The sequence below is a fragment of the Nipponia nippon genome, unplaced genomic scaffold (assembly GCF_047370975.1).
Source record: "Nipponia nippon isolate SJK-2023a ecotype South Korea unplaced genomic scaffold, ASM4737097v1 scaffold_14, whole genome shotgun sequence".
NCBI classification, from domain to species: Eukaryota; Metazoa; Chordata; class Aves; order Pelecaniformes; family Threskiornithidae; genus Nipponia; species Nipponia nippon.
Window position 1 is genome coordinate 8,047,013 of NW_028262330.1, and position 19,026 is coordinate 8,066,038.

Sequence of the window (19,026 nt, forward strand, 5' to 3'; positions counted from 1 at the left end):
AGTTTCAGTAGCATTTCTTTGATGTATTTCCCTGAACCTTGGTTCCTGTAGAACAGTACTGCTCAATCGTACGATATCATTTACTATTTCTATAGTTTAGCATGCAAGTAGGGACAGAATAAACCCACGGCTGATTCCTGGAGTGCAGCAAAATTTATGTTCAAAATTTCCCCCAGCAATATTTTAAAATAAATTTGCAGTCATTTTTAAATGACAATTGACTTTAAGTTTTCCAAATTCTTTTGCACATTTTTTTGTTTTGGATTGGTTTTGTTTGCTGTTTTTAAGTGAATGAAACTATTATTAGTCTTTCTAGAATTAGACTATATCCCTTTTGGAGCAGAAATAAGATATTATTCTAAGTCATTGTGAAGAAGTTGGAGGAGTGTCTCACAGCACAGAAAATGTCGGATTAAAACTGTAGGATTTGTCGTATTGCCCTCACGGGTCTAGTTTGCAGAACAAATCTTGCTTTTATAAGTTTGTTCTTGCTTTTTTGTATTTCCAAATTCTATTATTTCCTGTCTGCATGGGTCTTAAAAATACCAGCAATGCCTTACTTAATTTCTCACTTTTGTTGAAGATTTTCAGAAAAAAAAACTTCACGAGAACAACAAAAAGATAATTTGTTAAATTATAAGCCAGCATCCTTAGAAATCTATTACAATATCAGACTGCAGCGTCCTACTGTCAACAGCAAGGTTTGGTTATGATAGTTGAGGTTGGAAAACTGAGTATATAGTCAGGTAGAATTACAAGCTTGAAATATGTAGAGAGATTTCAGCCACATGGGCAAGTTAAGGAAAGGCTCCCTTCTCTCCCCTTCTTTTTGATCACCTGTCACTTGTTCTTTATTTCATTCATTGTGCTGCATTTGTAAAATTCCAGGGACAATGGTTTAACTATTGTTTGCTCCATAAGGAATTCAAGACACTAAAATCTTTTGACATAAATTCCTACTACTAATTTTCAGGGACAGAAAAATGGATTTTCCTGTCCTCTGCACATGACTGCCAACAGCCACAATGGCTCTGCCCCTGTTTAGGCTCAAACTGATTACGAGACCTCATTAACGGAAGACAGAGTCCTTCTGAAAAGAGTAGGAAGAGACACACATTTAAGTGGAAAATTACAAACCTTGTTCCATAGGGATGTATAAACTAACACTTTGTACTCTCACTCCTGAAAAATCCCTAATCAGTATTATAACCGCAGATATCTTTATAACAATGACAATTCTGGCTTTGTTAGAAAGATGAAACAACTGCTAACATCCCTTTTTGACTTGCTAGCAAAGACACTACATTCTGAAAGATTTTGATGTAGCACTCTCAAGTGAAGCATGTTTCTGGCATTATAAGATCAGAATATGCTATCCTACTGAGACAGAGTTTCAGAAAGGCTGGCATTGTGACCTTCTCACCTGCTGTTTCATTTCAGCATAGACTTTTTCTGAGTTCAGCTCCACCTGCCGCTTAAACTCCTCCAGGGCAGCATCTGCCTGCTGGGCCTGCAGCCTCTGTACCTCTGTCACCCGAGTCAGCTGCTCCTCCTTCTCCCTAGAAAGTCACAGAAAATTTTCAGAGTTCAAGTATCAAATAAAAGAACAAGTGTGCCAGTGTAAAAGAGAGGCCTTTAACCCTATCAGTTTAAAATAGTATTCAGATTTCAATTTCCTGTCCCAGCTTCTGCCAAACTTCCCTGAGCAATACTTTGAAGAAGGGAATAGAAGGCTAGAGTTATTTTCGCTTTCTCTTATTGAATTTCGCACACCTAAACATGGCGTTCATAGCTTACAACACCTCCATCTTCAAAGTCTGCACGGACTTGAATGGTTTACTACCTGCTGTATAACCCCCTTTTTTAATCTCACCTTTAGAAGTGTATCGCCCCCCCCCCCCCCAATATTTAAATTAATTCCTTTTAGCATGATCATCATCTCCCATTAAAAACAAACAAAAAAATTATCCCAGTGCCATCTTGCTCAGACAAGATGCAGGATTACTCACTGCTTGGCATATATCAAAATGCAAAGCAGGGTAATGCGTGACATATGGTACCTTCTTAATCTATTAGAAACCCATAATGCTGTGATATCTATTCAGCCTTTAAAGTAATGACAGATGGTAAATCTTTATGCAAAGATACTTCATATTAACAGCCTATACTATTTGACAGATTAATGTCGATACATGTACAGAAATCGGTTTGGGTTTCTTAAGACATTCTAGTATATAAATAGTAATGCACGCATAACATTTTATGTACATGCACGTACATATACACATCTGAAAAACAGACACATGCACCATATTGACACATCACAGACAAAAGTTCTGGTAACTTGTAAGCATTTAAGAAATTGCAATGTGATTCCTCACATAGAAAACCATCAGGCAGCATTATTAACTTTCTATTACGCATTTCTGTTATCGCAGGTCAGCGGAGTTGCCTGACTTTGTGGTAAAACACAGAGGAACACAATGGTGGCATCAGTGGCCAAAGCTGGCTCCACCAGTGGTTTATAACAGAAGACACATTCAAACAGACCTGCGGTTGACATTTTCATTTTGCAGACAAAGGAAGTACCTCATGATAAATTTCCCATTTTGACAGAAATTATTTCCGTCTAAAACAAAGAATCTGACACATAAGAGACGGAAAAGACCAGCTAATTCATCTAGTCTGTCACCTTGCCAGCACTGAACTAGCTATTACAGCACTGAGCAAGCCTTTTCTAAAGGTCAGGAAGCTGCCAATCCCAAAGTTACAGTATTCACATCCTCCGCTGTGGTTTTCGTACCAGACTTTGACAATGGGACAAAGAACATAATCCTACATCTTCACAAAGTGTCCATTTGCAGCATAGGAGAGCAGGGTAATTCTATTAGCAAAGAGATCAAAGAAATGCCACAAGCCCTGAGTAAGTATATTACTGTTTACTTTTATAGTTTTTTCATTACGCATATTTTAAAAAAACATATTTGATTTTGGTACTTTACTCACAGCTGATGGAATAATTGAGACATAAGGAGACAGCATTTGCCTTACAGAAAAAGGAAAATAACTTTTCTTACCCAGCAGAAACTGGAGCAAAACTGAACAAAATCCTGTATCACATTTTTGGTGACAATTGTTAGGTGTTTTGGGGTTTGTGTTCATAGAAGAGGGTGTGCAAATTTTCTTCAAATTTGCTAGAGAACTTCCGTCACCCCTACGCAGGTATCCTTTATTTCTACCGTCACAGCAAGTCCATTTTCTAAACTCCTTTGAGGGGGAAGCATGTCTGTATATGCTAAGCTACCATATTCTCCACTCATTTATAAGACAATAAAAATGACACAGAAAAAAAAAAAACAACACCAAAATCAACACTTTTTCCCTGTCTAAATTCAACTGGCAAAAAGAGCATTTAGGATTTAAATTTCTACCACAGAGGATCCAAAAGATCAAAATTGCAAGTACAAAAACCCTCAGACGTTTCTCAGAACGGGCACACCAGTGATGCCTCCAGTATGGTATGGAAATGGTATGAGCTGTCTGAGGAGTGAGTTACGCACCGGCTCTAGCTCCAAAGGCATTTGGCTCAATTATCCCCTTGAAGCCCATGTACTAGGGAGCTCCTGCAAATGGGAGTTTTTAAGTTAATAGCTGTTTGATACTGAATTACAGCGAGCATGTTGTTCCCCTCTCCCACAACAAAATCCACCAGCAGTTCACGGGAAAGAATACGTAAGAGGATGAACGTACGGCTCAACACCCTGAAAGAGAAGATGGGCGCCGGGCGGCGGCACGGCTCACCAGCGGAGCACTATCCGCGGCTGTTACCTTGGAGGAAACACTGAGAGGGAAAACCTCAACTTCTCCTCCCAAAGATCCTTAATTCAGTTATGGGCACTGGGTAACAAACCTCCCTCCCCGCAAAATACATCTAATACTGCCAATCCACACTGGACACAAAACTAAAAACCAAAGTTTATTCAAACATACACACACTGATAAGTGCCAAGAGACATTGGAACAACATTTTTGGTCCAGTCAGATGGAAACGCAACAAATCCAATTGTAAAAGGACAAGATGCCAGTCCTTGTGCTGTTAGTGAGCCTTCAAATTTATACATCATCTTCCTGAGGAATATATTATTATTTTGAAAGATTATGATGTAAACTTTTAGGAATCTGGTTTTATGCACCTTCCTTTCTTTTAAGGACTTAATCCCATGAATAGATGCAACATCTCATTATAACCAGGAATAAAACTTCATTTTTTAAGGATGTGGGAGCTAGCGCTCTCTACTTTTTGTGCATTAAGATTTGTACAGAAGCTTAGAAAACACGTACAACAATAGACCACAGTTCACAAATATAAGAAAAGCTTTACTTTTTTTTCCCAAGACACTGAGCAATATGCCTTGCATGAAGCACTAAAATATTCACTTTGAAGATTATTTTTTTCAGTTGGACTAGTTGTGGGGCCGAATACAATACAATTACATCTTTTAAATCCCCTAAAGCTGAGCCGGCTTGAATATAAAAATAGGGTGAATTTACTCTTTGGCCCCAATTTAAAAAGCAGCAAATTCCTCTTGTTTCAGCATATAAAGGATATGGCAACAGAATTAGCAATCTTACACAGCACAAACCATCTCAGAGAAAGTTGACTATGAAGTCCAGAACTGCAATTTCAGAAAGCAGCACTCTGAAGTGTACTGATAAATGGAAAATATAAACATCTCGCATACTTCCTCTTCATGCTTCATCATACATATTTTCCTTGCTTTGTAAAACGTCTTCCAAGAGGTAACAACTAAACACAGTAAGACATTACAGCATTGCGAGTCAAGTTAATGAAACACAGGGCAATCCAGTGATTTACTCAAGAGGTTAAACAAACTCAAGCTGTCCCAGCAAACGTGGTACGAACCAGCATTGTCACTCGCAGGGTTCTCGCCATTCCCTGCACGAAAGCAAGGGCTGACCAACAGCCAACAAGAACAGGAGATGCACCTATCTCAGTCACAGCCTCTTCAACAAATTAAAGCATTTTAGACTGGGTGTAAAGATACAGATGTACAAAATGTGTACCTCCGTGAGCTACGTGTGGTCAACTTCTGTGGACAGCAAGTTTCACATCCCATTAACAAATCCGCACACAAGCGCCCTGTGTGTAGTTTTGAGAGTTTTTCAGTGATACGAAAAATAACCAGATTGTGAAAATCCTAATGTTTTCTTATAAAAATTATACCAGGCTTTAATTCATGAATATGCAAATTCTTTGCCAGGTTTTCAAATCCTGCTGGCAGCAGTGAAAACCCACTCGTGTCCAAACAGGCCGTTGTTTCCCGAGTTTAGTGCAGCACAAAAGCAGAGCAAGGCATTTCTATGGTAAGGATACATTTTGCCACTGAATAAGCTTCTGAAGCTTAGATTCTGATGGACTCCACAAGAGGGAGAGGCTTCATCTCTTGTCTATCACAGATTAGTATGGCTCTGGGTTTATGCCTTTAGATAAAAATGAATCTTGCTCTGTAAGGTTGAGGCATGGAAAAGCAGAGTAATGGCTGAGCCTTCAGTCCCACCGATGAAGCAGAGATCTTCAAATGGTGATCTGCTCGGAAAGGCCAGGCTCTCCTGCTGACTACCCTGACGATCCCGCACTACATACATGCACTGACTCTATGTATTTAGATTTGCTGTGCTTACACAAGTCTTTGCCCATTCCTTCCTCTCCTCCCCAAATATTCATACTTCTGAGGGAAAATTGCTTCACTACCCACCAACCTGCAAACTATGCACTTGCTGGAAGGCAGCTGAAGAAGGATATTGCTGGGTTTGTTTCTAAACAGCTTTCCTTTTTATTTGTTGACAGAGGAAATAAACAATTGACTCTTACTAATCTGTGCTGAAACAAAATTCATTATCACCATTTATATAGTCCATTTAGATTTAAAAAAAACCTATATAAACATATGTTCCCAAAGGAGAGGACAATTCGCTAGACAACACAATAGCATACCAAGTAGCTAAAAACATAACTGTCATCAAAACATGTATTATCTGCCCATGCAAAAGCAAAATTCAGGAAATTTACCTTAGTATCATTTGTGTATAAGCTACAGACACAAGTACCCGTCCAGTATACGGATGCATATATTTCCATATACAAAATCTCATATAAGTGACCCCACGGTCCTGCTCCTGATCTCAGAGATACTCTCACATGGAGGTGCCCTGATCCGGGCAGGACTCCACATGAATGCAGCAATTTATTGATTTATAGCCAAATGCAAGATCCATGACACCACTTTTTAGCTGGGTGCAATAACCATTAAAAAGATTCCATGCAACAGCCCCTCTAATTTAATTTCTAGAATGCAGACTATTTCAACTACATAAACAATGTATTAAGGCCTAAAGTACCGTGTATTTGTAGAAAGAAGGGGTTACTGGTTTAGTTTATTGTTACAGAAAAACGCTTCAGTAGTAATAACAATTCTTTGAAATACACAAAAAAACCAATTTTACTTCTCCTGCTCCACTATTTTTAGCAAACAGTGACAGTTAACTAACAGCTTTCTGTGTAAATGACATATTGGGCCTAAGCGCACGCATCTCACTGCGTTAGAGTATCTCACTGTAGAGGCCGTTATTGCCAGCGAACAAGGAGGACCAACGCGGGCTCTCCTACAACATGGGCGCCCAAACATATGGAATATGTGCAGAACACTTCTTCTTGGTGTGGAGAGGAAGAAAGAGCGTGTGAAGTCATTCAAGCGGAATGATAACTAAACCAAAGCCAGATCAAAGGAACTAAGAAGAAAGACTGAAATGTGAAGCTGAAATATTTATTGCCTTCAAAACATCATCCCTATCATGTCCCTGGGCACTTTAATATTTCGAAGTTGTTAGAAAGCATTCTAACTTGTTTCATCATTTCAAAGAAATAAAGCTAAAAATATAAAGTAGAGAACAATTTTATCTTTCGTACCCCGAATTTAAGTATATAAGATGAGCTTGTCTTTATAAGAAAAAGCACAAATCCACTTACAAATTGTTTACAGTTTGCATAATTTGAGATGTTAACATCAAAAAGCTGGTCTGCATTCCTTCAAGTAAGCTATAACAATGAATGACATTTGCAATACAATTACTATTTTAAACTATATACTTATGTTTAAAATAAATCATGAGATAACATTAACAAACTAAACCACTACTTAAAGCCGTTAATGAATTTAGAGTAAATAATATTCCACGTGTGTATATCACACTTCTGTGAAATAAGAAGAATAATGCATTACATTCAAAATTAATGGCTCACAAATTAACTAGACATTGGTTAAACACACTAATAATTATTACAACTATTTCTCATTATAATAATGACAGGGTACCGTCGTGCTAGGTGCTATGCAAACAGAATAAAAACAGCAACTGCAAAATGATGAATGAGATGTGGGTTAAAAAGCTGGGCAAGCCTTGGAAATGTGGCTGGAAAGGAAAATGTTATAATTTTGCTCAACACTGCAGAAACTGTCTACAAGATTTAGATACACCACATATATGAAAGGCCACAGAGGCTCGGTTATCAAGAGAGGAGGATTAGAACAGAGATTATTACTCATGGCTTTTACATGCTGAGATGACAGCTAAACCTCTACAAGGAGAACATGGAGGGAGAATTAGAGAGACAAGTGTAGATAATGGCTTAGATAAAAGGAGACAAGACTGTAATTAAAAGGTGGACCAGAAAGTCAGCAGCACAGACAGTCAATAGATTCATGAGATACCCAGAGAAGAGGTGCAAAGAAGGAAAAGATAGGGATCAGAGAAGAGTGCTGTGGCACAGAAAGTTGGAGGGCGAATAAAATAAACCATCTGAGGGACAAACTATGGGAGAGATCACCGAGCAGAGGAGGAGAGCCAGGCAAGAAGAACCACTTAACACTAACAAAGAACAGCCCAAGATGTGTTACGAGTGGCAGAGCCAACAGTGGCTGGCAAATCAAAGGCGAGGAGGATGAAATAACAGTATTAAGACTGTCTCCAATTTTTCCAATACAGAATTCTAAGTGAAACATCTAACTAATTACTTCAGCTTAAAGCATGCCAGGTTTATTATTTCAAAGAGGTTCTGATGAAAACACCCTGGGTCAAAAGGCCTTTAATAAAATAAATTATTTCCCACCAATCCTGTTTCTCTTCTGCCCTTAGATCACCCTGGCTACACCACCAAATACCAGTTTTGAATAAGCAAGTAAAGAATCCAAAAAGCAAGCGTATCACTCGCCTGTACAAGGAGGTACAAGGATACAGTATTCATTCTGTCATTCAACATATTTAAGGTAACTATTTTTATGGCTGAAATAACTGTACTATTATAGTTTAGGATTCACAATAATAATAATAATATCCATGTTGTAATGGACACTATAGTAACTCAATACTGAGGAATGATGAGTATCTACTCAGCTCATCTTCTTTCTAAGAAGCTGGGATGGTAGACATGGATTTTCACTTTTTCTTTCAATAAAAGTACTGTTTGAAATACTAACTTTAATTCCTCAATGAAGGTTGGTTGCGTTGTTGATGAAGCTGGAGGAAAGTTGTACAAAGTATGTAAAAAGTAAAAGTAAACTTAAGATTACCAAGTGTAATTGAAGTCTAGCAATCATAATCATCTAGAACACCAAAAGGAACAAAGTCATTCCGTGTACTATTTTTGTAGTTAGTTTTTAACTGACCCAAAAAAGGTGACAGCCTGAAACATTTCATGCTCATTAAAAATCAGTAATTGAATTCAATCATCTGTAAGACTTTCTTTAGCCAACTGAAGGCTCTTCTCATTTCATCAACGTTTTGGGCACTAGATAGTCTTGAAATACACTGCACTGAATCCTAAAGATATGCTAATGTGAAAGGGAAGCCTTTCAGAATAATAAGGGAACAATTCTGACATTTGTGTTAACTACTTTTATATTCATTTAGTGAGGTCAAAATCTATAGCCCTTAACTACATTAATTATTAGAATAGCAATTTACAGCAGTTAACCTAAGTGTTATAGCACGATACACTGATGCTGTTCATCTCACAAGGCAATACTTTTCATTTCCTACAGGTATATATTATATCAAAGCATTTTCATAGTTGATATCATTAAAAAGATGTCATACGATATCTCCATAACCATCTTGAGGGATATAGCGGTCCCATAGACAAGGATTAAAAACTGAATGAACTGTTACTTTTTCTTGTACAACTGAAGCTTTCCTTTAAATACATATTTCATTATTGCCAGTAGGTCTCCAGAGAAACTGGTGAAAGAAAATGAAAGGCTGTAAATAGTTAATAGAACACTTTATTTTTTCTTTTAAGTGAGACTATTAAATAAAGCTACCACATTTTTTTGTCCTCTGTTCATACTTTACATTGTGCCCCCTAGAGCGAGGGTTATGTCAGCATGTTCACTAGGGCTAAAGGAATGTTTACAATATGCTGGAAACTTTGACTGGTTTTGCTCTAAAAGGTTTCAGATGCTCAAACAGAGCACCAAGTGGAGAACAGCTGGCTGGTTTTCCACTGATTCTTAGAGGAGGAAAAAAAACACCAAAAAAACTCACAGCCCTGTTCTAAAGAGGAAAATTATACCCAAAGTCTTCAGCCACTTAACATTACCACTGGTTTTAAATCACAAAGTATACTTTTTTCATCATATTGCAACTGTTGCAACAAGACAACACTAAACATTTTAATAAAAGAGAATGATGAACACAACGAACATGAGTATAAACTCTTAACAATGTTCTTTATTGCAACGTTTGGAATTAAAGACAATGCCTTCTCATATTTCTTTAATTATTTCTGGCTTTAAATAGCTTTTCCATTCCTACAAGAATTCCTCCACACACAAATACTTCATTTCCAAGGGAAAATGGAATTAACTACAGGAGAGCAGCTACACTTAGGCAGTTAGCCTAAAAATATTAACAACAACAAGTAATTATTCAGAATCTGGATTCAACCCTGAGGAGCAAGAAAGCAAAAAAAAAAAAAAAAGGAAAAAAAACAACTTGTGGTTAAAGCTATCACTCCGTTCATTTATTTATCATTGTATTGATGATTATCACGCGGCTGTATTTTCCTGCGTGCAATGGCATTTATGACATCCCCCACTACAGGGAGTCCATACAGTACAACCCATACAATACGGTTCCGAAGAAACTGTTCAAAAATAAGTTCTCAAACGGTTTGGTATCATTAAATTCTCAAAATCCACTGTAAATCACAGGTTTTTAAAAACACAATTCCTGTATATTTTGAAAGTCCAAATTTAAGTTTTTTTAAAATATTGGGATCCAACATAACAGTAAACGCAAAATTATGCGACTGTAACCTGCCAAATAAAATGAAATTGTATTCACTGCTGTTTATTCTATCTTCTTCTGCCATCTACTTTCACATTTTTATTTATCCTTGCCTTCATCTGTTTCCCTTTTATTAGCTCAGAAGCCTTACGTATACCATTTATTTCTCTCAGATTTACATGCCCTCATTTTTTTTAACATTGTCCCTTTTATGATAATACAGAGAAAAGAAAAGTTATATAAACACCATGGGAATTTTGCAAGAGATTAGTAATCTCAAAGACTAAAAGACCCGTACATAAAATTTCTGGTGCTAAAATTTGATACATTCTTACCTATTCTGAACAAAGCAAAAAGAGCCTTTCAGACCAAACAAATCTTGGCCCTCTCTTTGTATATCAAAGAAAACTATACAATGAAAAATGAGTCATTACACAGCCATTGCTGTAGGAAAAAGTAGAACAGAGATTCTGCGAGGGACCATCTTGCCCTGTTCCCATTTTTGTCTTGTCCCCATTTCACCAACACAGGGGAACTGTGGAAAACACCAGGCAGGACGCCAGCTGGAAGTGGACAAGGAGTGGACAAGGGAAAAAAAAAAAAAAAAAAAAAGAAAAATATACAAACACTCAGGACAGCGTAACAACATGATCGTGTAAACTCAAATCATTTCACTGCACCATAGTCCAAACCAGACTGAAGCCCTGTGGATGTAAAAACGAGAGGAGATGGGAACGTACTGAACCTCCACGGAGCTGCAATCCAGGCATCCCTTTCGTCAGGGATTCAGGCTGCAGCTGCAGAACAATTATAATTAGATTTCTTCTTGCAGAACACACTGACACTAGCTTCTGCTTTTGAGTAAGTGTGATATAAAAGACATTCTCCTAAGGCTTTACAAGTATCAGTACTAAGTTTAAAACTTCAGGACAAGCCTGAGCAGAGCTCCAGCTCCATTGCTCCATATATCTTGTGACGATGTCAGGTAGGGAACAAATGATTCAGAAGGGAATAACCAAATGACTGGCAAAGCATACTAGGGGATGACAAGTAGTCCTTTGAATAAAGAAATGACTAAGGTTTCAAGAAGAGTAACTGGTATGAAAAAATTGTTATTTCTTTCCCAAAACAGCATTTTTCCAACTTGTTTTAGTAAATACAAGTGCAAACACATTTTTATCAGATACTTTCTACAAAACAAAACCTTGTAGTAGTAATAACTGTACTACACACAAAAACTGAAACTTAAAATATATATTAGTATCACTGAACTATACTTGACAAAGTGCCTAGAAATAGTAAGAGTCCAGCATCAGCATGTGGAGGTAGAAAGGACTGACGCAGCTATCATGTTGGGAAGAACGAAAAGCAACGATATCAGGCTTTTTAAGTCTACAGTGAAGAAACTCCACGGCACCATTCCCGAAAAGAAATTAACTTCTTTGTCTTTATTCTCATGTCAAGGATTCCCAGAGAAAATATGTGCATGTACACAAGCACTTTTATTTCTGTATTTTATTGAACATCTACATGCATCATCTTCATACCATGCCTTTGCTTGAAAGGACTTTGCAACATTTTGGTCTGCTGTCTAAACCAAATCACAAAATACTGGGAAAACTGTATGTGCATGCTTTAGAAACTCCCCAGAAGAGTTTTAAACAAGTTCAGATGAGGGGTAGAGAAGCAATGGAGAAAAGAGGTGTTGCTAGTTTCTTATGTAAACAAACAATTTTATTAAGTGACTTTCAATAAACCAGCTGCCAAGCATTTGCTCTGTATCATCACCACTTGCAAAGTGCTGAGATTCGGCTCCATAGGCAGGCTTAGAAAAAAGGCAAAGATTGAGAGGAAGAATGTTATGAAGCACTTAACTGTAGATAGTGTGCACGCGTTCCTTGACACTTCAATGTTCAATTATAGCGTTTGCACCTGTAGAGGTAACAATTCCTTTCATTTCTCCTAACACGACTTTTTAAAAATTGTTTCCTTCAATCACGCTACAGAATAGAAGAGTAAGAACTCGGAAAAGCTGTATTTCAGTAGCATAATGAAATACTAATTTTTGTACGAGACATGCAAATCAAAAAGCATTAAATCAGATCCCATAATTATTTCCAGTATGGGAGAACCATCACAACCATTATCCTGAGAAACCAGCAGCAGCCAGGTGGTCTGCACTTCCCTGCAGGTGACAGACGATAACAGCCTCAACTCTTACATATGTTTATAGTTTAGTCCAAAACCTCCATCTCAAGATGGACAAACTTTATATGTCTATGCAGTCATAAAGCTATTATGGACTCCAGAATGGAAGTGGCAAAAACCAAACCACATTGCAACTAAGGTGGTCTAAATATATGCTGTATTCACACTTCAAAAAACCTGTAACTATAACTATTTACTTATACAATCAAATCCTCCCTTCTTTACTGTTTCATCTTTAGTTTTTTATATATTATTACTAATAATATATTTTACAGTTTATGGTGGGACTTGACCTTAAGGGTCTTTTCCAACCTAAGTGATCCTATGATTCTAATAACATATAAATGAACTTCAAACTAAATGCTGTAAAACAAACATTTCCTCCTGTACACCCGATACCCTCCTTGATGTCGGTCAAGCTGGCAGTTATACCTCGTACGCTGATGGAGTATATAAATACTAATAATGCACATGGCGATCCTGCTCCTTTGGATCATAAAAGAGATTTCTACCCCCGATCTTAAGCAACAATGTTCAAAGTTTCTCTGTTTATCAGCAAATAAATGAGGCCAGCCTTAAAGTATAGGCACTTCTGCTGGCTGCAAATAACGCCTGGCACAGAACGGTGATACTGCGACGGGAAGCCTTCGGGATCGTTGCTACGACTACCCTGCTAACATTAAATTCTGAACATTTAAACTGTGAATGTAATATATAGTTATCTCCAAGGTCCTTCCTTATTGAACATTCACTCTCACTGGTGTTTCATGAAACTACTACTATAATTATTTCTAAAATTTTTGCAGTGACTAGGAAGACTGTCACCTGTAGTTTACAACGCTATTTTGGAACCAAAAGAAAAAGTAAAAAAGGAATAGGTTTTTTTGTTGGTTTTTTTGGTTGTTGGGTTTTTTTTTAAATAGTACCTTCAATAGGTCTTTAAACAATTCTATAGTAAGAGGGCTAGAGTTCATCTTGTTCTTTGAGGGCTAATATCAGAGGTCATTATTTAGTACACCTTCTCTTGAAAAGAAATAGAATTAATATTTGTGATTGACACATCAAACTGACTAAAGCATTAACAGCTCAGAATGCTTGCATCCTTTTATGAAAACAAGTTAGATACAACTTCAGGGTTTTTGTTCAATAACCGGTGCAGATATTTACTAAAAACTGCTGCTTATAGACACAGCAAGAGCCTCCACAGCCAGCGAATGTGCAGAACAGGTCCAAACTGAAGGGAACTTAAATACTTGAACATCTTTAAAACACAATTATTTATTTTGGAAAAGAGGTCTTTAGACCTCGGTGTTAGGTCTTCAAGAAAGTGCATAAATCCTCTACCTAGTGTTGGGAACATTACTCAAGTGCAGATCGGAGAAGTAAAAGTTGCTTCAAAAATGATCACTGAAATAGAAATAGGAGTAAAACCAGTCAAACACACATGTCCCAGCCTCAGTTTTAAACAACATCAAGGCCATGCCTGTTGCCAGTTCCCTAAATTGCCGCAAGTCTCTAAGCTCCTATTTCAATCCTTTAATAAAATGGGAAATATTTCCCTACAGCCTAGTAAATTAAAATTATGAAATAATTAGATATTAAAATATTAGCAGAGGCAAAATAAATATTTTTAATAAATAGGTGTCCAAATTTCACAGAGCAAGACAAACAGATCATGTTGAGAGCTACTCTGGATAACGGTGTTGTATAAAGTCAGCCAGACCTTTTCTTTCTCTTCCATGTAATTTCTTCAGTAACAAATGGATACAGATTTTTTCTTAATTTTTTTCTGTTGTATTCAACTCAGTCTGTAGTGTGACAAATTGTAATATAACTATACCTCTTTATTTCCCATTCCTCTACTTAAAATAAAAAAAGATAAGAACCACAGAGATTTAGCCTATTTGTAACCCACTCTCATGACATATTTTATGCAACCGAACTAAAGGGATTAGAGAAACAACCTTTCCCCCCAAGTAATTACACAGAAGCTTTTTAAGAATACTTTGTTATTATATAAATGCAGTTTAAATTACATTCTAGAAAAATCCTTGGAGCACTTCCTATAGTCACTTTTGCTATTAAGCAATGCCTATGACATGCATTGCTAAACTAAATATAAAATTTATATCTACAAGTCACCACCAATAGTCATGAGTATTAGAGCAATTCTTCTGAAAAAGACTTGTTTTTGACAGAGATTTCTACCATAAACTTCAGAAGAATAAAAAAACCCTTCCATAAACTATGTAAACCCCTATTCAGTATTAAAACTCTGGCAACACTATTTATTTGAAGTGAAAGATACTTTTAGAAATGTGGATTTTACTGTTCCACACAATGTCTCAAATCACTTTCATTATGCATCTGTGTAGATATGTTTGAAGCCGCAATAGCACTGTTTGCTGTCACAAACGCTGGAAAAATAATAACAATAATAAAAAAAACCCACTAAAATGCCTGCCACTTCCCTTTCTATGTGTTTGCAGCTGACTAGCTACTCAAGATATAATCCTGTGGCCATTTCAGAATCAAAGTGCATTCAGATCAAAGTAGCTTATGAGAAATCACGGATGCACCTACTGGGTTCTGAGCTGCAATTCCACAAGGCATCACTTCTATTGAAGACAGTGAACTATATTTTCACCAATCTCAAGGAAGATAAGGTTGTGTTCTAAAGGTTTACTGTGTCTGCCTTAGCTTGTAATTGCTTAATTTGAGTCCGCGAATAGTCACAGAAATACAGAAAAAGAAAGCATTTTCACATAAAACATTAGATCTTGTGGATGCATATTAATAGCAAGAGACTGTTAAAAGGACTAATTTTTGCGGCAATGGGGGAAAAAAAAAATGCCATAAAGAAGCCATCCATTTCTGACACAAAATTATTACTGCTTGTTATGTATTTCTTATGTACATATCATATATAAACACATAGATGTAAAATCTTAATATTGTCCAGAAACATTGGTACTAAATTAATGGCTCGTTTTCCAGATAGTCAGCCTTGCAGGATTAGCAGTTCCTCTGTACTGGGCACATGAATTTGTTCTTAACACTCACATGCACTGACACATCCATGATCAGAAATGTACAGATGCAGAGGTTTTGCACTAGAACTGAAATCTGAAAGAACCGGCCAGCAGAATATATGCTGGGCTTAGACTGGGGGACTATATTTCTATAACTACAATATTTTTAATCTTTAGGAGCACAAATCCACCCCAATGATTCTGCCAACTTCTATCTCCATCCAGACAAAACCAAGGATGATTACAAAATAATTACTTATTAGCATTATTAATTCCATTACTAATCTTAAAATTAACCCCAAATCACTGGTATAAAACAACCAAAAGAACAGTAGTATAGACTCATTATTAAAGAGTAAGCTATCTCCAAAATTAAAACATTTTCCATTGTAAATTAGGAAAGTGATATATCATTCAATATTAGAAACCCCCACATTATTTTCAAGACCCTGAATCAAAAAAATAAAATAAAAAAAAAGCATAACAGAAACAGAGTACCACAGGACATGGAAGTGACCTGAGAAAAGTACCCTACAATATGAGCAGAAGCAGCTTATATTAGAAGACACGTTGAAAACCGGGAACAGGTATTAATCACTTGCTGTAGGGGAAATAGTCTAGACATAGTTTTAACCTGTCAGGCAGCCTCCAGGGCTCTCGGGTCCCACAGGCTGACCCATCCTCCATTTTGGCCAAAGGACCCACTCACACAAAGCACAAGGTTGGGACTGGCCTCACCAAACATCATCTTAATTTGGGGGCCCTGAAGCATATACCAGTCAACTGGGCTCTTGAAACTTTAGTCTTTCAAATCCTTACTCTATCCCAAACATTAAATCTAAGCTGAATTACAGCTGGGGAATATCTGAAATAAATGAGGACCTCCTCAGCTAGCTACAGAGCTTCTCAACACAGTGCTGTTAACTAAAAAGCAAGTTCAAAATCCACAGCACGCTAACCCCCTTTACAAATACCTGCCTGAAGTGGAGCACTACCATGTTTACTCTGCACCGAGAGCACCCACATGGGGAATACATTCTGAGCAGCCAGTGGACTGTAAAGTCAGACTTATTTTATTAACATAAGTAAGTGCAAACTGACATGTTATTTGAAAGCCATGGAAGATAATTAATGCAACTACATTACCAATGAATCAGACGTTAAAATACTAAAAGATTAAGTTTAGTTGATAACAGCTCAATCTCCCTAAAATTATAAATAATAGTCAGTGTAAAGAATTTAAAGATTAAAAGCTAGAATTTTTATTAATGCCTGTAGTGATTTAAGATAGTCTCTGTTTATGCCAAATACCTAAAAGATTATAGAAATAAAGGAATACAGACTTCAGCCCTATGACTTTTATTGAATAAAAGTATCGTCACAATGCCTCTATCAGCCTAGATAAGATACAATGTAACATTCAACTGAGTAGTTTTAGCAAATAACTTCTGGTTTGTTTCAGAATAATCTGTTTTTTCTAGAAATCATTTCCATAACTTTTAATTTAAACTGGATAAACATATGGAAATAATACTTTACATAATCAAAAATGGAAGCAGCATAACAAGAGTCAATCTTGTCATATGTGCATCTGCTGTATGTAAACCACTCCTCCGCTCAGAAAATATCAAACTTGTTGTGTCCTGATTAGTGTTTTAATGTACAAGGTCAGCAAAAAAGCTGTTCCAAATTAGTTAATGAAAAGTGTCCTCTGTTTGCTGCAGACCATTTCTCCAAGCCTTAGCTACATTTGAAAAATAAGTATTTACACAAAGAAGTGTGGTATCAAAGAGGAAAAATCCACATTAAAATTGTAATTTATGGACGTTAAACAAAAAAAATCACAAACATTATATACTAAATCAAGATAAAATATAATTTAAATAAACACATCTTCCAAATTTATCCCTTCCTCTAAAATAGTCCAAAGCAACTAGTCTTTAGTTTGAATTATTTGCCTATTATGTATCCGTTGTAAATTGAAGCCAGTTGGCAAGACCAGCTGACATCACTAACTTCAATTCTGTTTTATTCCTACCACTTGAAAGTCAACAAATTTGGGTGGCTTGGTTCTTGCTTCGCTTTTAATTTTTATGGCTGACTAGAACCCTGAAGATGCAGCTTTACAATGGGAAGATAACCCAGACAAATTATAGGAAGGCAGTTAGATGAGACAAAGCATAAGATTATTTAATACATTTGACTAAAAAATTGGGGATGGTTTAACAATTATTCCATATTCACTTACTTCAAAGCCTCTTCCAGTTTGCAAATTTTCTTTTGAGCATCCCCTCTTTCTTTATCAAGATCATTCCGGATGCCATGAATCTACCATTTGAAGGAAAAAAATACCATATTTTAGCTAAAACAAAGCCTGATTACAAAAATGTTATTTTAAATTATAAAAACTATTTATTTTGCATATTTCTTTTGCACTGATGTAGACAACATCTATATATTTCTAAAATTACATAAAATGCAGGAACAAGGATTAACAGAGAGATGAAGTATGAGAATATAGCCAATAGAGCTATTTTTCTTCTCAAAATGAGTATTATTCTCAAGAATAAACAAATATCAGTAATTACATAAAAAGGAACTAGATTTTCTTTAGGTAAATACAGGAAAGCAAATAGAAATCTGCCTAAAATAATGATGTGTATTCTCTATGGTACAGAGTTCCTACTTACCAATTTGTGAATATCCAGTCAAAGTGAACTACTTTTTATCAATTCTTACAGCAATAAAAATACCAAACATAATGAGAGTAAATAAGATTACTTTTGAATAATACATACTCAAACATTAACTAGCTGAGGGTAGATACTCCTAAGAAAAGTAAAACTTTGAGGAAAAGTGGTTTCCTATTAATGAACTCCTGACCCAGCGAAATCAAAACAAAGCGCTTGAATCATTCCATAAAACTTTTCATTTTTCCATTTTGCATCCAGACATTAAAAACGCCATTTGGAAATGTGGGGGTACGACACTCTCGTATTAAGCGTACAACTAACAAACCCACGAAAAGCACACAGACATCTCTAAAATGACAGAGCATCTTCACTAACTATTATTCCATAGTAAACTGTGACCACACGCTGCTTGTAACACAGTGTGAATCCAGAAGCCATCGTCTGTCACTCCAATGGATGTGGCAAGAAATCAATCCTAGTGCAGCCTGAAAGCCTTGGCATCCTCCCACAACAGAAAGCAGCTGCCCCCATCATCTTCCTATCTCTTCCCCATCATCTCTTACCTAGATCAGCATGAGTATATGTGCACTTTGAATAATCTTGCAGTATAAAAATCTTCCACATCACCAAACATGACCTCAGTCCACAGCAGAGGATCACTACTCTCTAACATCACAGGGTCCCACACCTCTCTCCGTATCCTTCGCTCGGCCACGCTGCTTATCCCT

At 36.6% G+C, this 19,026-nt stretch overlaps 1 protein-coding gene across 7 annotated transcripts in view; it reads right to left on the minus strand.

Annotated features, from left to right (window-relative positions):
- CEP112 (centrosomal protein 112) overlaps positions 1 to 19,026 on the minus strand; it is a 175,533-nt gene that overhangs the window by 107,813 nt on the left and 48,694 nt on the right. For all 7 annotated transcript variants that reach the window (XR_015703216.1, XR_015703217.1, XM_087750765.1 and 4 more), the window contains 2 exons: positions 17,854 to 17,933; positions 1,424 to 1,559 (listed from right to left, as the gene is read on the minus strand). Coding sequence is in view for 5 of the 7 variants with exons in the window: in XM_087750765.1 (XP_087606891.1) it covers positions 1,424 to 1,559; positions 17,854 to 17,933 (216 nt within the window). In the remaining 2 variants the exon portion in view is untranslated. The remainder of the gene's footprint in view (positions 1 to 1,423; positions 1,560 to 17,853; positions 17,934 to 19,026) is intronic.